A 20,560-nucleotide genomic window follows, 5' to 3' on the forward strand; every position below is an offset into this window, starting at 1 on the left:
AGTCCATGGGGTCACAAAGAGTCAGAGATGACTGAGCAACTTTCACTTTCACAAGTTAAGCAATTATACTGCAGCTTCTTTGTCAATGCATGACCTGCCTTGAAAATGTTCCCAGGTATTTCCATATATTTTTCTATTATTTGTTTATTTATTTATTTTTGGCACTGTGTCTTTTTTAGGGCACTTGGGCTTTCTCTAGTTGCCGTGAGAGGGGCCACTCTCTGACTGCGGTGTGCAGGTTTCTCATTGCATAGGCCTTCCTTGTTATGGAGCATGGGCTCTAGAGCACGGGCTCCAGTAGTTGTGGCACACAGGCTTAGTTGCTCTGCAGCATATGGGATCATCCCAGGACCAGGGATAGAACCCATGTCCCCTGCATTGGCAGGCAGATCCTTCACCATTGGACCACTAGGGAAATCTCACCATTCTTCATTCTTGTTATGTCTACTAAAATAAAAATTTTCCAAATGCTTTATAGAAACTAAAAATGAATAATGTACGTATTTGCTATTACTTTACAAGAACATGAACACTCTCTCCTCCCAGCTAATAAACTTTGGGAACGTCATTACTGCACATAACAAAGACATGATACTGGACCTGGTCCGGTGCAGACACTTTCTTGGCTGTCCAAGGATCACAGTCATGGTACCTGGAATAGAGGGCAAGCCCACAAAGCACGGAACAGACAAGGATCACCCAGAGTCCTATGAGATTGATGTAGAGAGACCTAATGAAGTGAAAACAAACAAGTACATGACAATTTTAATTTCCATCTCAAAGATGAGGAAAATTGTAAAACAGAAGAGACTTTCATGATTATATTCAATAGACATGCATTCTCTTTTGGGTGTCAAAAATGCTACTTCTTTATTCTGGCATAACCTTCTGTTTATGAGATCAATCAACACTGTATTTGGAAATATTTGGAGTAGATGGGGTTTTGCCACTGAATGAATGTATCCTCCTGGTCGGAGTTCCATGGGCGTTATTAGCTTTATAATGTTGTTTAACTATACTACTTTGGGCTTCCCTGGTGGCTCAGCAGTAAAGAGTCCAACTGTCAATGCAGGAGATGCAGGTTCCATCCCTGGGTCAGGAAGATCCCCTGGAGAAGGAAATGGCAACCCACTCCAGTACTCTTGCCTGGGAAATCCCATGGACAGAGGAGCCTGGTGGGCTACAGTCCATGGGGTTGCAAACGAGTCAGATACGACTTAGCGACTAAAGAACAACTGTAACAAAATTACACTACTTCAGGGCCTTTTGTCATGAAATAGAGACTCTAATAGTCAACAGAGCAGGGACTTACTCATTTTCCCTTTGCGTAACATTGTTAGCATCTACATAGCAACTCATCAAAATTGTTTAAATGCAGTTTGTGATGCCATCCATTAAATAGGAAAGGCAAACCTGCATCCCTAGACAGATATCTTCCAAAATAATGTTCAGCATTTCAATACATGGCATGTGCTCCAGTAGAATGTAAAGGTTTCTGTAATAGCACTGGAGTCAGTCCTGAGCATAAACCTTAGCTCTGCCATATGTGACGTTAGGCAAGTAAATTAACCTCTCTGATCCTCAGTTTCTTCAGTTTCTTCACTGACGGCTAGAAATAACAATGCATACCTCACTGAGTTATATGTAAGACTAAATAGTGTCTATCATGTAATACAATAGCATGTAATAACCACTTGTTAAATGGAAGTTAGTGATATTACTAGTGTTAATATCATTGAATGCTATGTCTTATCAGGGAAGCCCTATTTTAATAAGCAGTTGATAGCAAATATTTCTCCCACTAAGGTGGCTACGGTTTTTTTCCCCCAAGGGTACTATAGTGGACTCCTGGACTGAAGAGAGGTGCCCACCCCACCACCAACTCTTATCTCCTTCCCCAGGGCAGCCTGCACAGAATGATGACTAGATTCAGAGGTTTAAAGGCTGAGTTCCCTCAAGCCAACCTGAAACAGCCTGAAGGGTCATCTCAGCTCGAAAGCTCCTGTTGAGGCCTCTGTTGAGAATGCATTTCAGTCTACCTTCTCCCTCTGGCCAATCTCCCCTTCCTTCTCTTCGACAGTGGTAATTCCCTAGGAGACTCTGGCATGCTAACCTCCATCTCAAAGTCTGCTTCCAGGAGAACCTAACCTGCAAGAAGTCCCAAACAACAGATTGCTAGTCTTTTCCCTTGATTGACTACATCCACTGTGTGTTTTGTTACTGCCTAATAAGTAATGGATAACCAACAAGAATCTACCGTATAGCACAGGGAACTCTGCTCAATACTTTGCAAGAAACTAAGTGGTAAAAGAATTTGAAAAATAATAGATACATGTATATGTATAATTGAGTCATTTTGCTATATTGTCAGGGAATGTTTAACAGGAGGATTCCTACCTGCTCTTTCTCACAAGTCCTTTGTTTCTTTTTAAGTGGAACAGCACGCTGCTCCCCGGAACTGAGGTCATTGTGTGAGACAGGCTTGAATCTCCTTTAGTAAACGTTCTCTTTACAACAAGACTGCTTAGTCTCGATCCCCTTCCTTGAGATACGGATTGTCTCCTGACCTTGTGACCATTATTAATCCCTTGTTCCCTTGGTGACAGTTGCTGTACATTTGGTTTTCTGATCTTTATCATTGTCGAAAGAAACTTCTTGTACCACAGGCTTCATATACTCACAGAGAAATCATTAAAGCACCTTTGCTCCATCAGAGCTTGGGTCCCCATGTCTTTCTTTCTTTCTTTCTTTCTCTCTCTCTCTCTCTCCTCGGCTGATTCTTTGGAGCGCAGAGACCCGTCTTGCTCACTCTCCTGCCCAGGCTTCTAAGACTCTCTAGAGAAGGCGCCCCGTGCCTTCACCCCCCTCTAGAGGGCACCTGGTGCCTTTGTGAGAGACACAAGTCCTGTGTCCAGGGCTTTATTGGTTTTCTGCGTAAACCAGGGAGTATCAGCCTCTCTCTCTTTCACTTTCTTATCATCGCCTCCTCCAAACCACCAGGTCCTGGTCCATTAAAGGACCCCAACAAGTGGCATCCCAGAACAGGGACTCTTGGGTCCCTGAAATACATGGCACTTTGGTCGGAGGGACTTGGGACCTATTGAGGTCAGGACATATTGAGGTTGGTAAGTACTAAGACATGGGTCAAATGGCTGGAAAGCCCCACCATTTCTCTACTTTACTTCACCATTTGTTTAAAGCTCAGGGACTTTTGGTTTCGTGCCAATGAATAGAGGCTTGCTTTCAAACACTGGTTAAATGTAATCCTTGGTTCCCTGATAAAGGCAGTTTTGATTTAGAAAGTTGGCACCAGGTCAAAGAAAATGTTGAATGAGCCGCCAAGCAAGGAAAAAATATTCCAATTGATTTCTGGCCATTTCAAGGTAAATTCTAGCCCTCCTAATATTCAAACACAGACAGAAAACTTATTGCATGTATACGAATTAGACGATGAAACTTTACAAAAAGCCCAATTAGAACAACATAAAATATTTCAAAATTTTCTTACTAGCCCTGCCCCGGCTGCTCCATATGCTCCTCCTCTGCCAACAGGCGTAACTCCAAAAGTCTCTCCTTTGTTGGAACCTAATGAAAGTTATGCTAATTTTTTTGCTAGATTAGAAACTGCTATTTCCCGTACTGTAATCGGAGAAGAAACCAAGAAACAGCTAGAGAAATTACTTGCTTATGAGAATGCAAATCAGGAATATCAAAGAGCTATCGCTGCAATTTGTGAGACTGGGACTATGATTGATTATTTGAAGGCTCATTACAATCTAGGATTAGAAACTCAAAAGATGCAAATGGTAGCTAAAACAATGGCTACTGTCTTTAAAAAGGGAAATGAAGGATGCTTTACATGCAGAGATAAAAACCATTTAAAAGGGGACTGCCCTAAGAAGGCTCATAAAAAACCTCCAAGAATTTGCCCTCACTGCCATAGAGGAATGCATTGGGTCAAAGATTGTAAATTTAAATTTGATATTGATGGAAAACCTATTCCAGGGACTCCAAACAGGGGACACCCCAGTTCCCTACAACAAAAACCAGGGGCAAATTCTATCTTTTCCTTCAAACCCTCCACATCCAGCAATGCTACCGTTAATATACCAGCCCTAGATGATTTTTTTCCTTTACCCTAAGCAGTCCCTTCTAGAGTACCCACCGGACTTCTTGGACCCCTGCCCCCATAAACCTTCAATCTTTTATTTGGCTGATCTAGTTTGGCTTCTAAAGGAATTACTGTTCACCCTGGAATAACTGATTCAAATTATTCCGGAGAGATTCAAATTATGATGTCATCTCAGATTCTATGGCAATTCAAAAAGGGGGACAAAATTGCTCAATTACTTCTTTTGCCTTACATTTCTGTTAACTCCTCTAATAATGTATGGACAGGCAGATTCGGCAATACAGATCAAAAACAATCCTTATGGACATCATTGGTATCTGATTATGCCCGACCAAATATAAATATCAAAATTAATAACAAAAGATTTTCTGCGGTGGGAGGGGGGTTCATGTTTGGGAACACATGTAAGAATTAAAGATTTTAAAATTTAAAAAAATAAATAAATAAATAATAAAAAATAAAAAATAAATTAAAATAAATTAAAAAAAAAAAAAAAGATTTTCTGGTCTCCTCGACCCTGGATCTAGTATTACTATTATTTCCAAACACTTATGGCCCAAATCCTTGCCTGTACAAAAGGTCTCTTGCCAAATTGCAGGAATTTCTCAAAGCCAAAGTACAAGAAATTTATCAAAATGTTTAGTCTACCCATGCTGCAGCTGCTGCTGCTAAGTCGCTTCAGTCGTGTCCGACTCTGTGCGACCCCATAGTCGGCAGCCCATGAGGCTCCCCCGTCCCAGGGATTCTCCAGGCAAGAACACTGGAGTGGGTTGCCATTTCCTTCTCCAATGCATGAAAGTGAAAAGTGAAAGTGAAGTTGCTCAGTCGTGTCTGACTCTTAGCGACCCCATATCAAGGGCCAAAAGGCCAACCTACAACATTAAGACTTTATGTGATAAATGCACCCCTCGATCTAATAGAAAGAGACTTACTTATGCAATGGCAAACTCAGATATATATTCCACATTTTTCCTAGGGGCCACTGCTCATTTAACAAACAAAGCAATTATTAAAATAACTTGGAAGAATGACGAGCCTATTTGGACAGAGCAATGGCCCCTTATGAAAGATAAATTACAGGCTACTAAAGAACCTATAGACACACAATTAGAATTGAAACATATCAAGGAATCTTACTCTCCTTAGAACTCTCCTATTTTTATTATAAAGAAGAAATCTAACAAATGGTGTCTCTTAACAGACCTTAGAAAAGTTAATGCATCTATGAAACCTATAGATGCATTATAACCAGGGATCCCATCACCTACTACTATTCTTCAAAATTGGCACATTATTATTACTGATTTACAAGATGGCTTTTTAAATATACCTTTACACTCTTTAGACCAGGAGAAATTCACCTTATCTCTCCCTTTTCCTAATCACATTGGGCCTCATAAAAGATTTCAATAGACTATGTTACCTCAAGGTATGCTTAACAGTCCTAATATTTGTCAAAAATTTATACCCAAGGCTTTACTTCCTATATGACAGCAATTCCCTCATGCATGTATCATTAATAATATACTGTAAGTACAAAAGAGAAAAATAATATTTTTGACACTGAATGGCCATGATATTCTTTAGACTCCAGAGAAAACTGATTAAAATCTTTTTTGAAATTGCAAAACTGATTCTTCTTACACATGCAATTAGGAAAAGGTTAACTTGTTAAAATACTTTTTTGGAGCTCCAATTCTGCCTGGGAAACAAAAACAAGTCTAAGAAAAAGCCTAAAATTAACTCTTATCATGTCCTTGGGATACACAGGCCACTCTATCTAGGACTCCAGCCAAAAACGAATTGGTGGAATTAAAAAAAATAAAATAAAAAAATAAAACAAAAAGATATTTTAAATTTCAAGTGGAAAGCTATGCCTATCTATCTAAAATTATCTATGTCTCAATATATGTCTTTGTTTTTGGATAATATGAAGTTAATAAGCTCTATTTAAATTCAAGTTAAGATGAACTGAAAAATATTCAATATTAAATATTCAGTTCAGTTCAGTTCAGTTCAGTCCCTCAGTCATGTCTGACTCTTTGCGACCCCATGAATCGTAGCACGCCAGGCCTTCCTGTTCATCACCATCTCCTGGAGTTCACTCAGACTCACGTCCATCGAGTCTGTGATGCCATCCAGCCATCTCATCCTCGGTCATCCCGTTCTCCTCCTGCCCCCAATCCCTCCCAGCATCAAAGTCTTTTCCAATGAGTCAGCTCTTCGCATGAGGTGGCCAAAGTACTGGAGCTTCAGCCTTAGCATCATTCCTTCCAAAGAAATCCCAGGGCTGATCTCCTTCAGAATGGACTGGTTGGATCTCCTTGCAGTCCAAGGGACTCGCAAGAGTCTTCTCCAACACCACAGTTCAAAAGCATCAATTCTTCGGCGCTCAGCCTTCTTCACAGTCCAACTCTCACATCCATACATGACCACAGGAAAAACCATAGCCTTGACTAGACGGACCTTAGTTGGCAAAGTAATGTCTCTGCTTTTGAATATACTATCTAGATTGGTCATAACTTTTCCTCCAAGGAGTAAGCGTCTTTTAATTTCATGGCTGCAATCACCATCTGCAGTGATTTTGGAGCCCCCCAAAATAAAGTCTGACACTGTTTCTACTGTTTCCCCATCTATTTCACATGAAGTGATGGGACCGGATGCCATGATCTTCGTTTTCTGAATGTTGAGCTTTAAGCCAACTTTTTTGCTCTCCTCATAAATATAATGATTAATTAAATATAAATATATAATTTAAATATAATTGTTTGCTAATCTAATTAAGACATGTCTTAAATCATCAACATTACGTAATACTTTTATTATGCCTAGGTTTAAGGTAAACTAAATTTGTCAACAAAAAGGTAACTATATAAAAAAAAATATATAAATGAAATGAAAATTTTTAGATAAACGCTATTAAAATAATTATATTTTTAATAAAATAATCTATTATTATAATCTGTTATTATAATCTAAAATAATCTCTTAAGATTGGGGTAACTTAAATTTCTAGAGTTATACTAAACTAAATAATAAAAGTTTATTAAATAGGTCATTTCCAAATGAAATAAGATTTTAAAACATTAATTACTGAACACTAACTTCCTCTTACAAAAAGTTTTTCTTACAGAAAAACTAAAGAGACTTTGAACTATTAATAAATACATAAATATATATATTTATATAAAAATATATATTATAATATATAATATAATAAATATATTCACCATCTATAAAAATACTAACATACAAGACACTTCATAGTTGCTAAAGAAAAAAAAAGATACATGAAATGGCAAATAAAATGATGAATACAAAATATAAACAGGGTTTATGAAAAATTAAAGAAAATTTTATGATAAATGGATTTAACTCATTACCCTGAACTTTCTTCCTCATCCTTCTTACATGTCTCAATACAAATTCTTCTTTTATAGGGGCCACACCTCTCCAAGGTGAAACTACAGAACATGTTATAACCCACCTATTAGTTTACTTTGCAATAATGAGAACGCCTAACTCTATAAAAACAGACAATGGCCCTACCTATATTTCTAAACAATTCAAACAATTTTTGCATTCATTCTCTATTAAACAGATTACAAACATTCCTTATAATCCACAAACACAAGACATAATTAAACAAACACATTACAAACTGTAACTACAAATAGGAAATTAAATAAAGAAAAATTCACAGGAACACTTTATCTTCCTTATCCAGAGCAGACTTTACTAGATTCTGACACAATATATTTTTTTAAGCCTATAACTACTGTTAATATAGCTTTATTTCTATTTCCAGTCTGTAAGATTCTTAAAACAAAATAACATCAACTTCAATGCCTGTTTCACAATACAAAACAAAAACAACATAAAAGGGGCACCATTTGCCAAATTAGTTATTTGTTCCTAAGAATATCAAAAGTGCAAAACATTCACCTTCTTTTCAGGTCTGTCTTGAAAGTATAATCATCTTCCTTGACACACTCAACAGAGAGATTTAACAGCTGCCAGGCTGCATTTCTTTTCCAAGGACAAGGTCAAATATATTTGGATATGAGCAACATATGAGCATCCGAGGTCAGGGGCAGCGGCCGAGAGGAGCTACCCTGCATCCAAGGCCAGGGGCGATGACCCTTAGGAGCCACCCCGAGCCCAAGGCCAGGGCCAGCAGTGGGAGGAGCGCAGGCACAGGAGGGCCTGGAGGAGCTATCCCACGTTGAAGGTCAGGAACGGCAGCAGTAAGGAGATACCCCTCGTCCAAGGTAAGGAGCAGCGGCTGTGCCTTGCTGGAGCAGCCATGAAGAAATACCCCACGCCCAAGGTAAAAGAAACCCAAGTAAGATGGTAGGGGTTGCAAGAGGGCATCAGAGGGCAGACATATTGAAACCATACTCACAGAAAACTAGTCAATCTAATCACACTAGGACCACACCCTTGTCTAACTCAATGGAACCAAGCCATGCCTGCGGGGCAACCCAAGATGGGCGGATCATGGTGGAGAGGTCTGACAGAATGTGGTCCACTGGAGAAGGGAAGGGCAAGCCACTTCAGTATTCTTACCTTGAGAACCCCATGAACAGTATGAAAAGGCAAAATGATAGGATACCAAGAGAGGAACTCTCCAGGTCATTAGGTGCCCAATATGCTACTGGAGATCAGTGGAGAAATAACTCCAGAAAGAATGAAGGGATGGAGCCAAAGCAAAAACAATACCCAGTTGTGGATGTGACTGGTGATAGAAGCAAGATCTGATGCTGTAAAGAGCAATATTGCATAGAAACCTGGAATGTCAGGTCCATGAATTAAGGCAAATTGGAAGTGGTCAAACAAGAGATGGCAAGGGTGAACGTCGACATTCTAGGAATCAGCGAACTAAAATGGACTGGAATGGGTGAATTTAACTCAGATGACCATTATATCTACTACTGCAGGGAGGAATCCCTCAGAAGAAATGGAGTAGCCATCATGGTCAACAAAAGAGACCGAAATGCAGTACTTGGATGCAGTCTCAAAAACAACAGAATGATCTCTGTTCGTCTCCAAGGCAAACCATTCAATATCATAGTTATCCAAGTCTATGTCCCAACCAGTAACGCTGAAGAAACTGAAGTTGAACGGTTCTATGGAGACCTACAAGACCTTTCAGAACTAACACTCAAAAAAGATGTCCTTTTCATTATAGTGGACTGGAATGCAAAAGTAGGAAGTCAAGAAACACCTGGAGTAACAGGCAAATTTGGCCTTGGAATGCAGAATGAAGCACAGCAAAGACTAATAGAGTTTTGCCAAGAAAATGCACTGGTCATAGCAAACCCCCTCTTCCAACAACACAAGAGAAGACTCTACACATGGACATCACCAGGTGGTCAACACCGAAATCAGACTGATTATATTCTTTGCAGCCAAAGATGGAGAAGCTCTATACAGTCAACAAAAACAAGACCAGGAGCTGACTGTGGCTCAGATCATGAACTCCTTATTACCAAATTCAGACTCAAATTGAAGAAAGTAGGGAAAACCGCTAGACCATTCAAGTATGACCTAAACCAAATCCCTTATGATTATACAGTGGAAGTGAGAAATAGATTTAAGGGCATAGATCTGATAGACAGAGTGCCTGATGAACTATGGAATGAGGTTCGTGACATTGTACAGGAGACAGGGATCAAAACCATCCCCATGGAAAAGAAATGCAAAAAAGCAAAATGGCTGTCTGGGGAGGCCTTACAAATAGCTGTGAAAAGAAGAGAGGCAAAAAGCAAAGGAAAAAAGGAAAGATATAAGCATCTGAATGCAGAGTTCCAAAGAATAGCAAGAAGAGATAAGAAAGCCTTCTTCAGCGATCAATGCAAAGAAATAGAGGAAAACAACAGAATGGGAAAGACTAGAGATCTCTTCAAGAAAATTACAGATACCAAGGGAACATTTCATGCAAAGATGGGCTCGATAAAGGACAGAAATTGTATGGACCTAAGAGAAGCAGAAGATATTAAGAAGAGGTGGCAAGAATACATGGAAGAACTGTACAAAAAAGATCTTCACTACCCAGATAATCATGATGATGTGGTCACTAATCTAGAGCCAGACATCTTGGAATGTGAAGTCAAGTGGGCCTTAGAAAGCATCACTGCAAACAAAGCTAGTGGAGGTGATGGCATTCCAGTTGAGCTGTTTCAAATCCTGAAAGATGATGCTGTGAAAGTGCTACACTCAATATGCCATCAAATTTGGAAATCTCAGCAGTGGCCACAGGACTGGAAAAGGTCAGTTTTCATTCCAATTCCAAAGAAAGGCAATGCCAAAGAATGCTCAAACTACCACACAATTGCACTCATCTCACATGCTAGTAAAGTAATGCTCAAAATTCTCCAAGCCAGGCTTCAGCAATACGTGAACCGTGAACTCCCTGATGTTCATGGTTTTAGAAAAGGCAGAGGAACCAGAGATCAAATTGCCAACATCCGCTGGATCATCAAAAAAGCAAGAGAGTTCAAGAAAAACATCTATTTCTGCTTTATTGACTATGCCAAAGCCTTTAACTGTGTGGATCACAATAAACTGTGGAAAATTCTGAAAGAGATGGGAAGACCAGACCACCTAACCTGCCTCTTGAGAAATCTGTATGCAGGCCAGGAAGCAACACTTAGAACTGGACATGGAACAACAGACTGGTTCCAAATAGGAAAAGGAGTACGTCAAGGCTGTATATTGTCACCCTGCTTATTTAACTTATATGCAGAATACATCATGAGAAACGCTGGACTGGAAGAAACACAAGCTGGAATCAAGATTGCCGGGAGAAATATCAATAACCTCAGATATGCAGATGACACCACCCTTATGGCAGAAAGTGAAGAGGAGCTAAAAAGCCTCTTGATGAAAGTGAAAGAGGAGAGCAAAAAAGTTGGCTTAAAGCTCAACATTCAGAAAACGAAGATCATGGCATCCGGTCCCATCACTTCATGTGAAATAGATGAAGAAGCAGCAGAAACAGTGTCAGACTTTATTTTGGGGGGCTCCAAAAATCACTGCAGATGGTGACTGCAGCCATGAAATTAAAAGACGCTTACTCCTTGGAAGAAAAGTTATGACCAACCTAGATAGTATATTCAAAAGCAGAGACATTACGTTGCTGACTAAGGTCCGTCTAGTCAAGGCTATGGTTTTTCCTGTGGTCATGTATGGATGTGAGAGTTGGACTGTGAAGAAGGCTGAGTGCCGAAGAATTGATGCTTTTGAACCGTGGTGTTGGAGAAGACTCTTGAGAATCCCTTGGACTGCAGGGAGATCCCACGGGTCCATTCTGAAGGAGATCAGCCCTGGGATTTCTTTGGAAGGAATGATGCTAAGGCTGAAGCTCCAGTACTTTGGCCACCGCATGCAAAGAGTTGACTCATTGGAAAAGACTCTGATGCTGGGAGGGATTGGGGGCAGGAGGAGAACGGGATGTCCGAGGATGAGATGGCTGGATGGCATCACAGACTCGATGGACGTGAGTCTGAGTGAACTCCAGGAGATGGTGATGAACAGGAAGGCCTGGCGTGCTACGATTCATGGGGTCGCAAAGAGTCGGACATGACTGAGCGACTGAACTGAACCGAACTGAACATTTCACTTATCAACTTGTTCTGCATCAACTTTCAATAATTTCACTTAGGAAAAATTATTTTAGTGTTTGCTCCTAATCCTTTGCCCCAAATAACACAAACCACTTAAAACACAGTCAGATCCCATTTTTTTTACTATATCAGGAAAAATGTATATACTGAATGAAGAGAAAATCAACCCATTAACTCAAAACCACAGCCAAATACCAGTCCCAAACAGATTTCTAGATGATTTTTTTTCTTTTGGACTGAAGTATTTCCTAAGAATGTTTTCATCATTATCACTTTCCTTTCTTTCTATAACTATTGTTAATATAGCCTCATTTATTTTAAAATTGTTAAACTTACCGCAAAGAGATATTTTGACAAAAGCAGAAAAGCATTTTGAAACATTTGCCTATTTGATATCGAGACAGGTTAACTAATCTATGGAAATCTAAGAAACTAATCTTACAGGGAAAGAGATATGCTTTTATTTTTCCAGATGGATCCAATGAACTCATATAACTTCCTCTTCAGAAGATTCAACTTAAGGGGGCCCCCAATGTTCAGACTAGAAACGATACAACAAAAACCTCAGGAGGAAGGAATTCCAATACAAGCCGTGGCAACTTTAAAAATTTCCAAAAAACACCGCACTCAACGTCATCGACCTTATGATCTCCCTACTTGGGGACAGATAAAAACCCTTACTAATCAAACTGAAAATCTGATTTCTCAACAGAGAATGCCTCGGAATCCTAATCCTGAAAATATTTTTCTTCGCTATGCTTGCTTTGGTTGCTTTTGCTTCCCCCGCTCAGGGTGACTTGATCAATCACACTTAATGGACTTATGTACCTAACACCCCTTTTTTATTGTAGGTTATAGAATGGACAGATATAGGAGCAATTGTATCCACTAATGACTCAACACAGATGCCCCCTCCTTGGAACTTGGAGGGGCCGTCTCATCCTGAAAAAGAGAAAAACTAATTAATATCTCTCTAGGTTATGAAGTCCTTCCTTTGTATATGGGCCCAACAGAATTATGCATAAATGTTACCCGACAAAAGGCTTTCGCCCTGCCTCTAAAAGAGGACTTTCGGACACTGCTTGGATTATTTACTACCCTTTCTTTGTCCGTGAACCATGTTTATACTACTGAAACTTTAGGGAAAGAGTTAAGGAAAGAACAAAGAACACTATGCAAAGGGTTTACTAACAAGAACTTTAAATATATTCTTTCACTGGGACAAATGTCAGGCCAAATCAGGAAAATTGATGTTTATGGCTAATCATATGCTAAAGCTGAAACTCCAATACTTTGGCCACCTTATGCGAAGAGTTGACTCATTGGAAAAGACTCTGATGCTGGAAGGGATTGGGGGCAGGAGGAGAAGGGGATGACAGAGGATGAGATGGCTGGATGGCATCACTGACTCGATGGACATGAGTTTGAGTAAACTCCGGGAGTTGGTGATGGACAGGGAGGCCTGGCGTGCTGCAGTTCATGGGGTTGCAAAGAGTCAGACATGACTGAGCGACTGAACTGAACTGAATCATACAACTGTTGATTGGGGACCCCATAGTATATGGTTATACTCAACCATATGGTAACCATATGGTAACTGCTCAAATGATATTAACAACACTGTGTGTGATTATGTTACTCAAATAACATAGAAGGTTACTAATACTACAATGGAACATGACCATGACAGAGGACTTCTTGGGCGACTTGACAGTGGAATGGCACCCCTCCATCCTCGAATCGTCCTTCATAAACAGATTGGGCCTAAACAGTGAGACATCTGGAAACTAGCTGCAAGCACTGAGGAACTTAGGACTTGGACTGGACATTTCACAGGGACCAATTGTAGTCATAGAAACTATTTCTTTCATTATAATCAATCATATTTTATACAAGCCTGTGTTCTATGTAAAGAGGTGCCCTTTACTTCTGTTTTTATGATGGCGGCTTGGGTGCACATTTGTTCGAAATGGAACTTCTAGAGGCGCCACATGCATTTTAATATCGTTGTCCATTGAATGTTCTGTCAGACTATCGTCGAGCTGAGGCGTGGCATTCAAAGGGAGGGAATTGGTGTGGCACTGGGCCGAGGCAGCCTGCAAGTTGGTTAATTTGCAGCCCTGGGAGGAGTTTTTGAAGCTCGAAGCACTCTTGTTTGTGCATGAAGATTCTGCGCTGCTGTTGGTGCACTTGGGAGCCTCCCCACTCGGCCCGCTGGAGCTGGGGGGCTGCACGTTGACCTGGACTGAATAGGCGCTCCGTCCCGGGCAGCAAGTCATGATCCATGAGAGCCGGACATCCGCCCTGTTGACACAATGGTGAACCACGATGAATGCACAGAGGCTCAAACACGTGGCTCCAAAAAAGAAGCTAAAAACCAAGTCCAAAGGGTAATACGAAGAAACAGCCAAGGCCCCAAACATCCACAGGGCGACATACAAGAGCAAGGTAAGGCTGGCCCCCAGAAGCTGAGCATGGAAAGTGTGTTTGTTTTCCAGAGCTGATGTGGAAATCAGGGACAGAGACGCGGAGTCCTGATGACTAACTTCTCCGTTTTCATTGGCTGCCAGCTGCTGCTGCTCCTCGGTGGGCTCCTTCAGCTCATATTTGCGCTCAGGGTGTCTTTTCAACTGAATAAATATGCTGAGAAAGTACATACAGTTTACGAAAGTGATGAAGCTGGCGGCCCGTAGAAGGCTCCCAAGGAGGGTTCCCATGCCTTCCAGCAATAGGGTGCATTTGGCCGACTGCTGTAATTCTTGATGTTTGCTGCTGCACTGATGCCACAAACTATGATAGGTATACCACCAGGCATCAGGTAGAACCTGAGCATTGGTCTTGGTGGAGGGGGCAGCTCATCAGGGTCCTGGCATTTTTCAGCTTTTTTATTTGTAGATGTTCCGAGCTGTCACTCCCACCCATAGTACTGTAGCAAGAGTGGAATAATGAAGAATTATTCCAACTGCTTGGCAGATGCTGGCATTTCTAGTTTGACTTATTCCTCCCACAAAGACCACACAGGTCAGAAAAATATGAAAGCACAAATTCACAAGTATGCGCCAGCCTTTGAGACTGATTCTAATCAAACTGTGATGGTATATGGAACTGACGAAGACCGCTAGGAGGCACAAGAGAAGAACAGCAGCAGTAGTGTAGACCACAGGCTGCCTGGGTATAGAATTCGGATCCCGTCAGATCCATTAAAACTGCATAGTTACGAAGGGAGTAGCGCTGAATGGCAGTGATGTTTTCATCCGAATAGAGTGTATGGCATCCATCGGACTTCCAGCCTCCTTGTCCAATCAGCAAATCGAAATCCCACTGGGCAGCCACAGCATCTGCTCCATGCGCAATTCGACGCGGCGTCACATTAACGGGGATGTGGCGGGTATCAATGTTCACACCATAGGGTGACCGTGAGGTTCGGCAGGGTGTCGGGGGCAGGACCTGCGCAAGCTCCAGGCTACTGCACACCACTTTGCCCTCGGCGGCGCCCACCGCCCTCCCGGCCCCTTGGGGCCGCCCGTCGTGCTTGCAGCCCGGGGCAGCGCCACGGCCCCGCCGCCCAGCAGCGCCAGCGGCTGCAGCAGAAGGGGCGGCGGCAGGCGGCCCCGCGGGCGCCCGGGCCGTCCCATGCTGCGGGCCGGGCGGCGGGCCAGGACCTGCGGGCCGAGCGACGCAGCGCTGGCCTAGCGGGCCGCCCCGGTGCCTCACAGCGCGGGCCCCGCGGCGCCGGGAGTCTCGTGGTGGCCGGAGGACGAGCCCTCCTCGGAGCCGCGGCGTCACGGCCGCGTGGGTCCCAGCGCCGCTCTACTGCCGGGCGGTAGCGCCGCTGCTTCCTCCACCTCCTCCTCCCATCACGTATTTTTAATATTCTCCTTTAATACAAATAGAATTGCTACTCCTCCTACTGCAATCACCTTGTTCCTGTTAGAGTCTTAAAGCTTCAAAAAGCCTGAAAGCCAACTCAGCCTTATTTATCAGTATTAAGAATGCTGGTCACCAAGTTTATCTGAGGCCTCCTGAGAAGAAACCAGCCGCTGCTCACACTCTGCGTAAGCCAAGATGGGCTGGAGGCTCCCCTCACCATGCTGTCCTTCTGACCTCTGTACATGCATGTGCTAAGTCACTTCAGTAGTGTCTGACTCTTTGCCGCCCCATGGACGGTAGCCCGTCAGGCTCCTCTGTCTACAAGATTTCCCAGGCCAGCATACTGGAGTGGGTTGCCGACTGCTACTCCAGGGGATCTCCCCGACCCAGGGATTGAGCCTGCATCTTTTATGTCTCCTGCTTTGGCAGGCAGGTTCTTTACCACTAGTGCCACCTGGGAAGCCCTCCAGAGGGCTCATGATAAGAGGTTGGAAGCCAACCTGTGTGCTTTGGGCAAATCACTCTTCCCACCTGGAATGCTCTCCCATTCTTCTCCACCGGCCCACACGTGGTCTTCCTTCAGGACCTGCCTGCTCAACAGGAATCTCTCATTCATCCCTGCCTTCACATCCCAGGATTTGAGGTGGAAAAGGGAATTCACATTTACTGGATCCCTACCACATGCATGACAAACACAGTATTTTATAATTCCTCCACAAGATGTGTGATATGCTCATTGTATAAGTTTAGAAACTGAAGTTCAGAGAGTCTAAGGAACTCACCCATTACTCAAGTAGCAGGTGTTAGAACCAGGTTATAAACCCATAACTGTGTCTGAATATAAAATGAAACAACACATCTGGCAGTACAAAGCTCTAGAACATTTCCTCTACTGTCACATTGTTTCAGGGAACTGTTATACCTCTAGTGTTATTCCATGTTTCACATAGTGGCATATATTTTCCCAATTTGATGCTATGTTCCTTCATGATTGTTGTTCAGTTGCTAAGTCATGTCCAACTCTTTGCAACCCCACAGACTGCAGTACACCAGGCTTCCCTGTCCTTCACTATCTTCCAGAGATTGCTCAAACTCAGGTCCATTGTGTCGATGGTGTCATCCAAACATCTTATCCTCTGTCCTTTATGATAAGAGCCACATATTTATAATTTTTATTCCTTATATTTCCTTGTACAAGCAAATACAAAATAAATGCCTATTTATTTGATAAGGTTTGTTTTACTTAATAATTGATATAAAATTTCTTTTCGCTACATCATGTGGCATGTGGGATCTTATTTCCCCAACCAGGGATCAAACCCTCACCCCTTGCTGTGGAAACAGAGTCTTAACCATTGGACCACCAGGAGCACAGCACCACCCATCAGGAGAAAACTGAATTAAAGATTTGCTGAGTGTGGCCCTGCCCCCAAGAGCACGACCCAGTCTTCCCCGCAGCTAGTCCCTCCGTCAGGAAGCTTTCACAAGCCTCTTATCCTCATCCATCAAAAGGCAGACAAAAGAAACAGAGGTCCTTGATATAAATATTTTAAAGTATCTGATTCAAAACATACAGTACCACTTTGTTCTATGTGATCCTTTTGTAAGTATATCATTTATCTCTTAGAATTTCATGATACAAAAGACAAACTCCAGCAAAGCTTGACTTCTGAGCATCCACAAAGACAATTGATAGTTATTCATGATTCATATACCATAGTTTGGCTTACAATTTTGCCTGGAACCTGCTTTTACAGGAAATATATCTCTGCACTTGGGATTGGTTCACACCATAGATGCTGGTCCACGTGAAGGTCCCTCCTATAATAATCGTCCAGAATGTGTGTCTTTGCAAAGGGTTAGGATTAAAGCTAAATGAAAACAAACAGAAAACAAATTTGAACTCTCAGTAAACTATTACAGAAATCTTTCTAGAGTGTTTTGGAAGCAAGCTATGTATACTTACATAAATATAAACAAATATATATACACACAAATATGTACAGATTAAGTAATATAAAAGGTAGAAATATTTCTAACTTAAGTTCAGTGAAATAAAAAAATCAATACTTTCAGAGATTTGGAAATTCTGGATAGGACTGGAGGCAAAACGACTGTTTCAATCGTTGTGAACATTTATAGAAACTGTTCTCTCATGGCCACAGGGAATTATTTAAACAAGTCTGCCATGTTGTAATCAGAGAAGAGCATGAAGCTGAAGAAAGAGAGAGCAAGCAATTCCTAGGTACACTAGAGCAACAGATATGGTACTGAAATAAACATAATATTGACACATTTCATGTGTATAATTCCTCTCCCGGAACATTTATAGTCCCAGTTCTACTTTATATTCAAGCTGAAGAATTCAATTAATGCAGTTTAAAGGTTTTCATGTTTAAAACTACCATGTCATTATAATCATGTCCTTAAAATGTTGTGTGCACAAACTACATACTCACAGTTGAAAGTCACATTACGGCACTTAAACAAAACACGATTACAAAGAAATCTCAACTTCCACATTCGATACATCTTTTAATTCTTCTTACTGTATCATCTTGGAAGGAATAAGCCTGTTCATCTCTGATACACAATATAATCTTGAAAATTTTCTGCAAAATTAGCTTTAATGGAAACATTCTGCATTTCTGAAATTCTGCAATTTCACTTCAAAGTTTATATTTGAGATCATTTGGGTAAAGTGCTACAATTTTATGTGTTTTCAGCATGCTAATGGAAAGATGAGAGCCTCTATTCCATTCTCTAATAGTTAATATCAAAAGCTAAGAGTTTCAAGGGTGTTGGCCCTTTCTCCCATACAGAAAGTGGCTACTATACTAGCTAATAAACGTCAAGAGCTAAAGGGTTCTGTGAGTTACTGGACGAAAGTAAGACAAGATTTAAAACACCCAATTTAGTGGGTTTTTGGTTTTTGCAATGCAGAATACATATGCCAACTATAGACCGAATGGAAAATATCAATACAAAATCCTTCTCTTCGTTTATCCTACCCAGAGCAGATTTATTGCCCACCATCATATTCTCAAAATATATTTTAATAACAAGGGGTATACAATAAGGCTTTTCATTATTCCTTGATTGTTGGAAACATTGTAAGGGTCATAAAAATATCTAATCTTTTACTTTTTGGAATCTCTTACTGGTTATAAGTTATTATTTCAATGCAGCAATGTGTTTACCCTTTGTATAAACTGACAGTTATTTTGCAGAAAAATTGATTGACTCCATACGCTTTCCCCTCAACCTAGCTGACTAGGAAGAGGTTTGGAAGTAATCCAGGTTTACCGAGTGGCCACTGGTTGTTTCTGCCTCTTGGTATCTATTCCCCACTCTTCTACCTACTCCAGTATTTTTGCCTGGAGAATCCCACGGACACAGGAGACTGGTGAGCTGCAGTCCATGGAGTCACAAGGAGCTGGACATGACTGAGAAATTAACACCAACCTAGATTTGCCTTGGGAAAATAACCATCTCTCCATTAAATAGTCTAAATGATGGTCAATTAAAATGTTCTACTCTGTCCTAGCTAATGGATGGAATCAAGCCTAAGCTAGCCCAACTAGAGGCTCTATTTTCCTTAAAAATATTGAGAACAGTTGGATTTGATTCACTGTAACTCATTCTTGCAAATTAAGACATTGAACCTGTCCAATTCCTAACTTTATTCTCAAAAACTAACACCTTCTTTCAGATAACCAGAAGAGAGCCACCAAGTGTAAAGTGACTTGCTTTACTCTTGCCAGTGATTTCAGCTTGCTTATCTCATACCAGGGCTCACTTCAGTTCAGTTCAGTCGCTCAGTCGTGACTGACTCTCTGCGACCCCATGAATTGTAGCACGCCTGGCCTCCCTATCCATCACCAACTGCCGGAGTTCACTCAGACTAACGTCCATCGAGTCCGTGATGCCATCCAGCCATCGCATCCTCTATCGTCCCCTTCTCCTCCTGCCCCCAATCCCTCCCAGCATCAGAGTCTTTTCCAATGAGTTAACTCTTCGCATGAGGTGGCCAAAGTACTGGAGCTTCAGCTTTAGCATCATTCCTTCCAAAGAAATCCCAGGGTTGATCTCCTTCAGAATGGACTGGTTGGATCTCCTTGCAGTCCAAGGGACTCGCAAGAGTCTTCTCCAACACCACAGTTCAAAAGCATCAATTCTTCGGTGCTCAGCCTTCTTCACAGTCCAACTCTCACATCCATACATGACCACAGGAAAAACCATAGCCTTGACTAGACGGACCTTAGTCAGCAACGTAATGTCTCTGCTTTTAAATATACTATCTAGGTTGGTCATAACTTTTCTTCCAAGGAGTAAGCGTCTTTTAATTTCATGGCTGTAGTCACCATCTGCAGTGATTTTGGAGCCCCCCAAAATAAAGTCTGACACTGTTTCCACTGTGTCCCCATCTATTTCACATGAAGTGATGGGACCAGATGCCATGATCTTCATTTTCTGAATGTTGAGCTTTAAGCCAACTTTTTCACTCTCCTCAGAGGCTTTTTAGCTCCTCTTCACTTTCTGCCATAAGGGTGGCGTCATCTGCATATCTGAGGTTATTGATATTTCTTCCCGCAATCTTGATTCCAGCTTGTGTTTCTTCCAGTCCAGCGTTTCTCATGATGTACTCTGCATAGAAGTTAAATAAGCAGGGTGACAATATACAGCCTTGACATACTCCTTTTCCTATTTGGAACCAGTCTGTTGTTCCATGTCCAGTTCTAAGTGTTGCTTCCTGACCTCCATACAGATTTCTCAAGAGGCAGGTTAGGTGGTCTGGTCTTCCCATCTCTTTCAGAATTTTCCACAGTTTATTGTGATCCACACAGTCAAAGGCTTTGGCATAGTCAATAAAGCAGAAATAGATGTTTTTCTTGAACTCTCTTGCTTTTTTGATGATCCAGCGGATGTT

General features: G+C 41.5%; 1 protein-coding gene across 1 annotated transcript in view; it reads right to left on the bottom strand.

The window, feature by feature from the left end:
* Window positions 1–20,560, bottom strand: part of SLC5A8 (solute carrier family 5 member 8) — a 67,849-nt gene that overhangs the window by 22,805 nt on the left and 24,484 nt on the right. Inside the window, exons 6-7 of the mRNA XM_052640521.1 lie at window positions 17,361–17,501; window positions 601–730 (exon numbers count right to left, since the gene is read on the bottom strand). Of these exons, the coding sequence (XP_052496481.1) occupies window positions 601–730; window positions 17,361–17,501 (271 nt within the window). The remainder of the gene's footprint in view (window positions 1–600; window positions 731–17,360; window positions 17,502–20,560) is intronic.

This window comes from Budorcas taxicolor, chromosome 5 (genome assembly GCF_023091745.1).
Source record: "Budorcas taxicolor isolate Tak-1 chromosome 5, Takin1.1, whole genome shotgun sequence".
NCBI lineage: Eukaryota > Metazoa > Chordata > Mammalia > Artiodactyla > Bovidae > Budorcas > Budorcas taxicolor.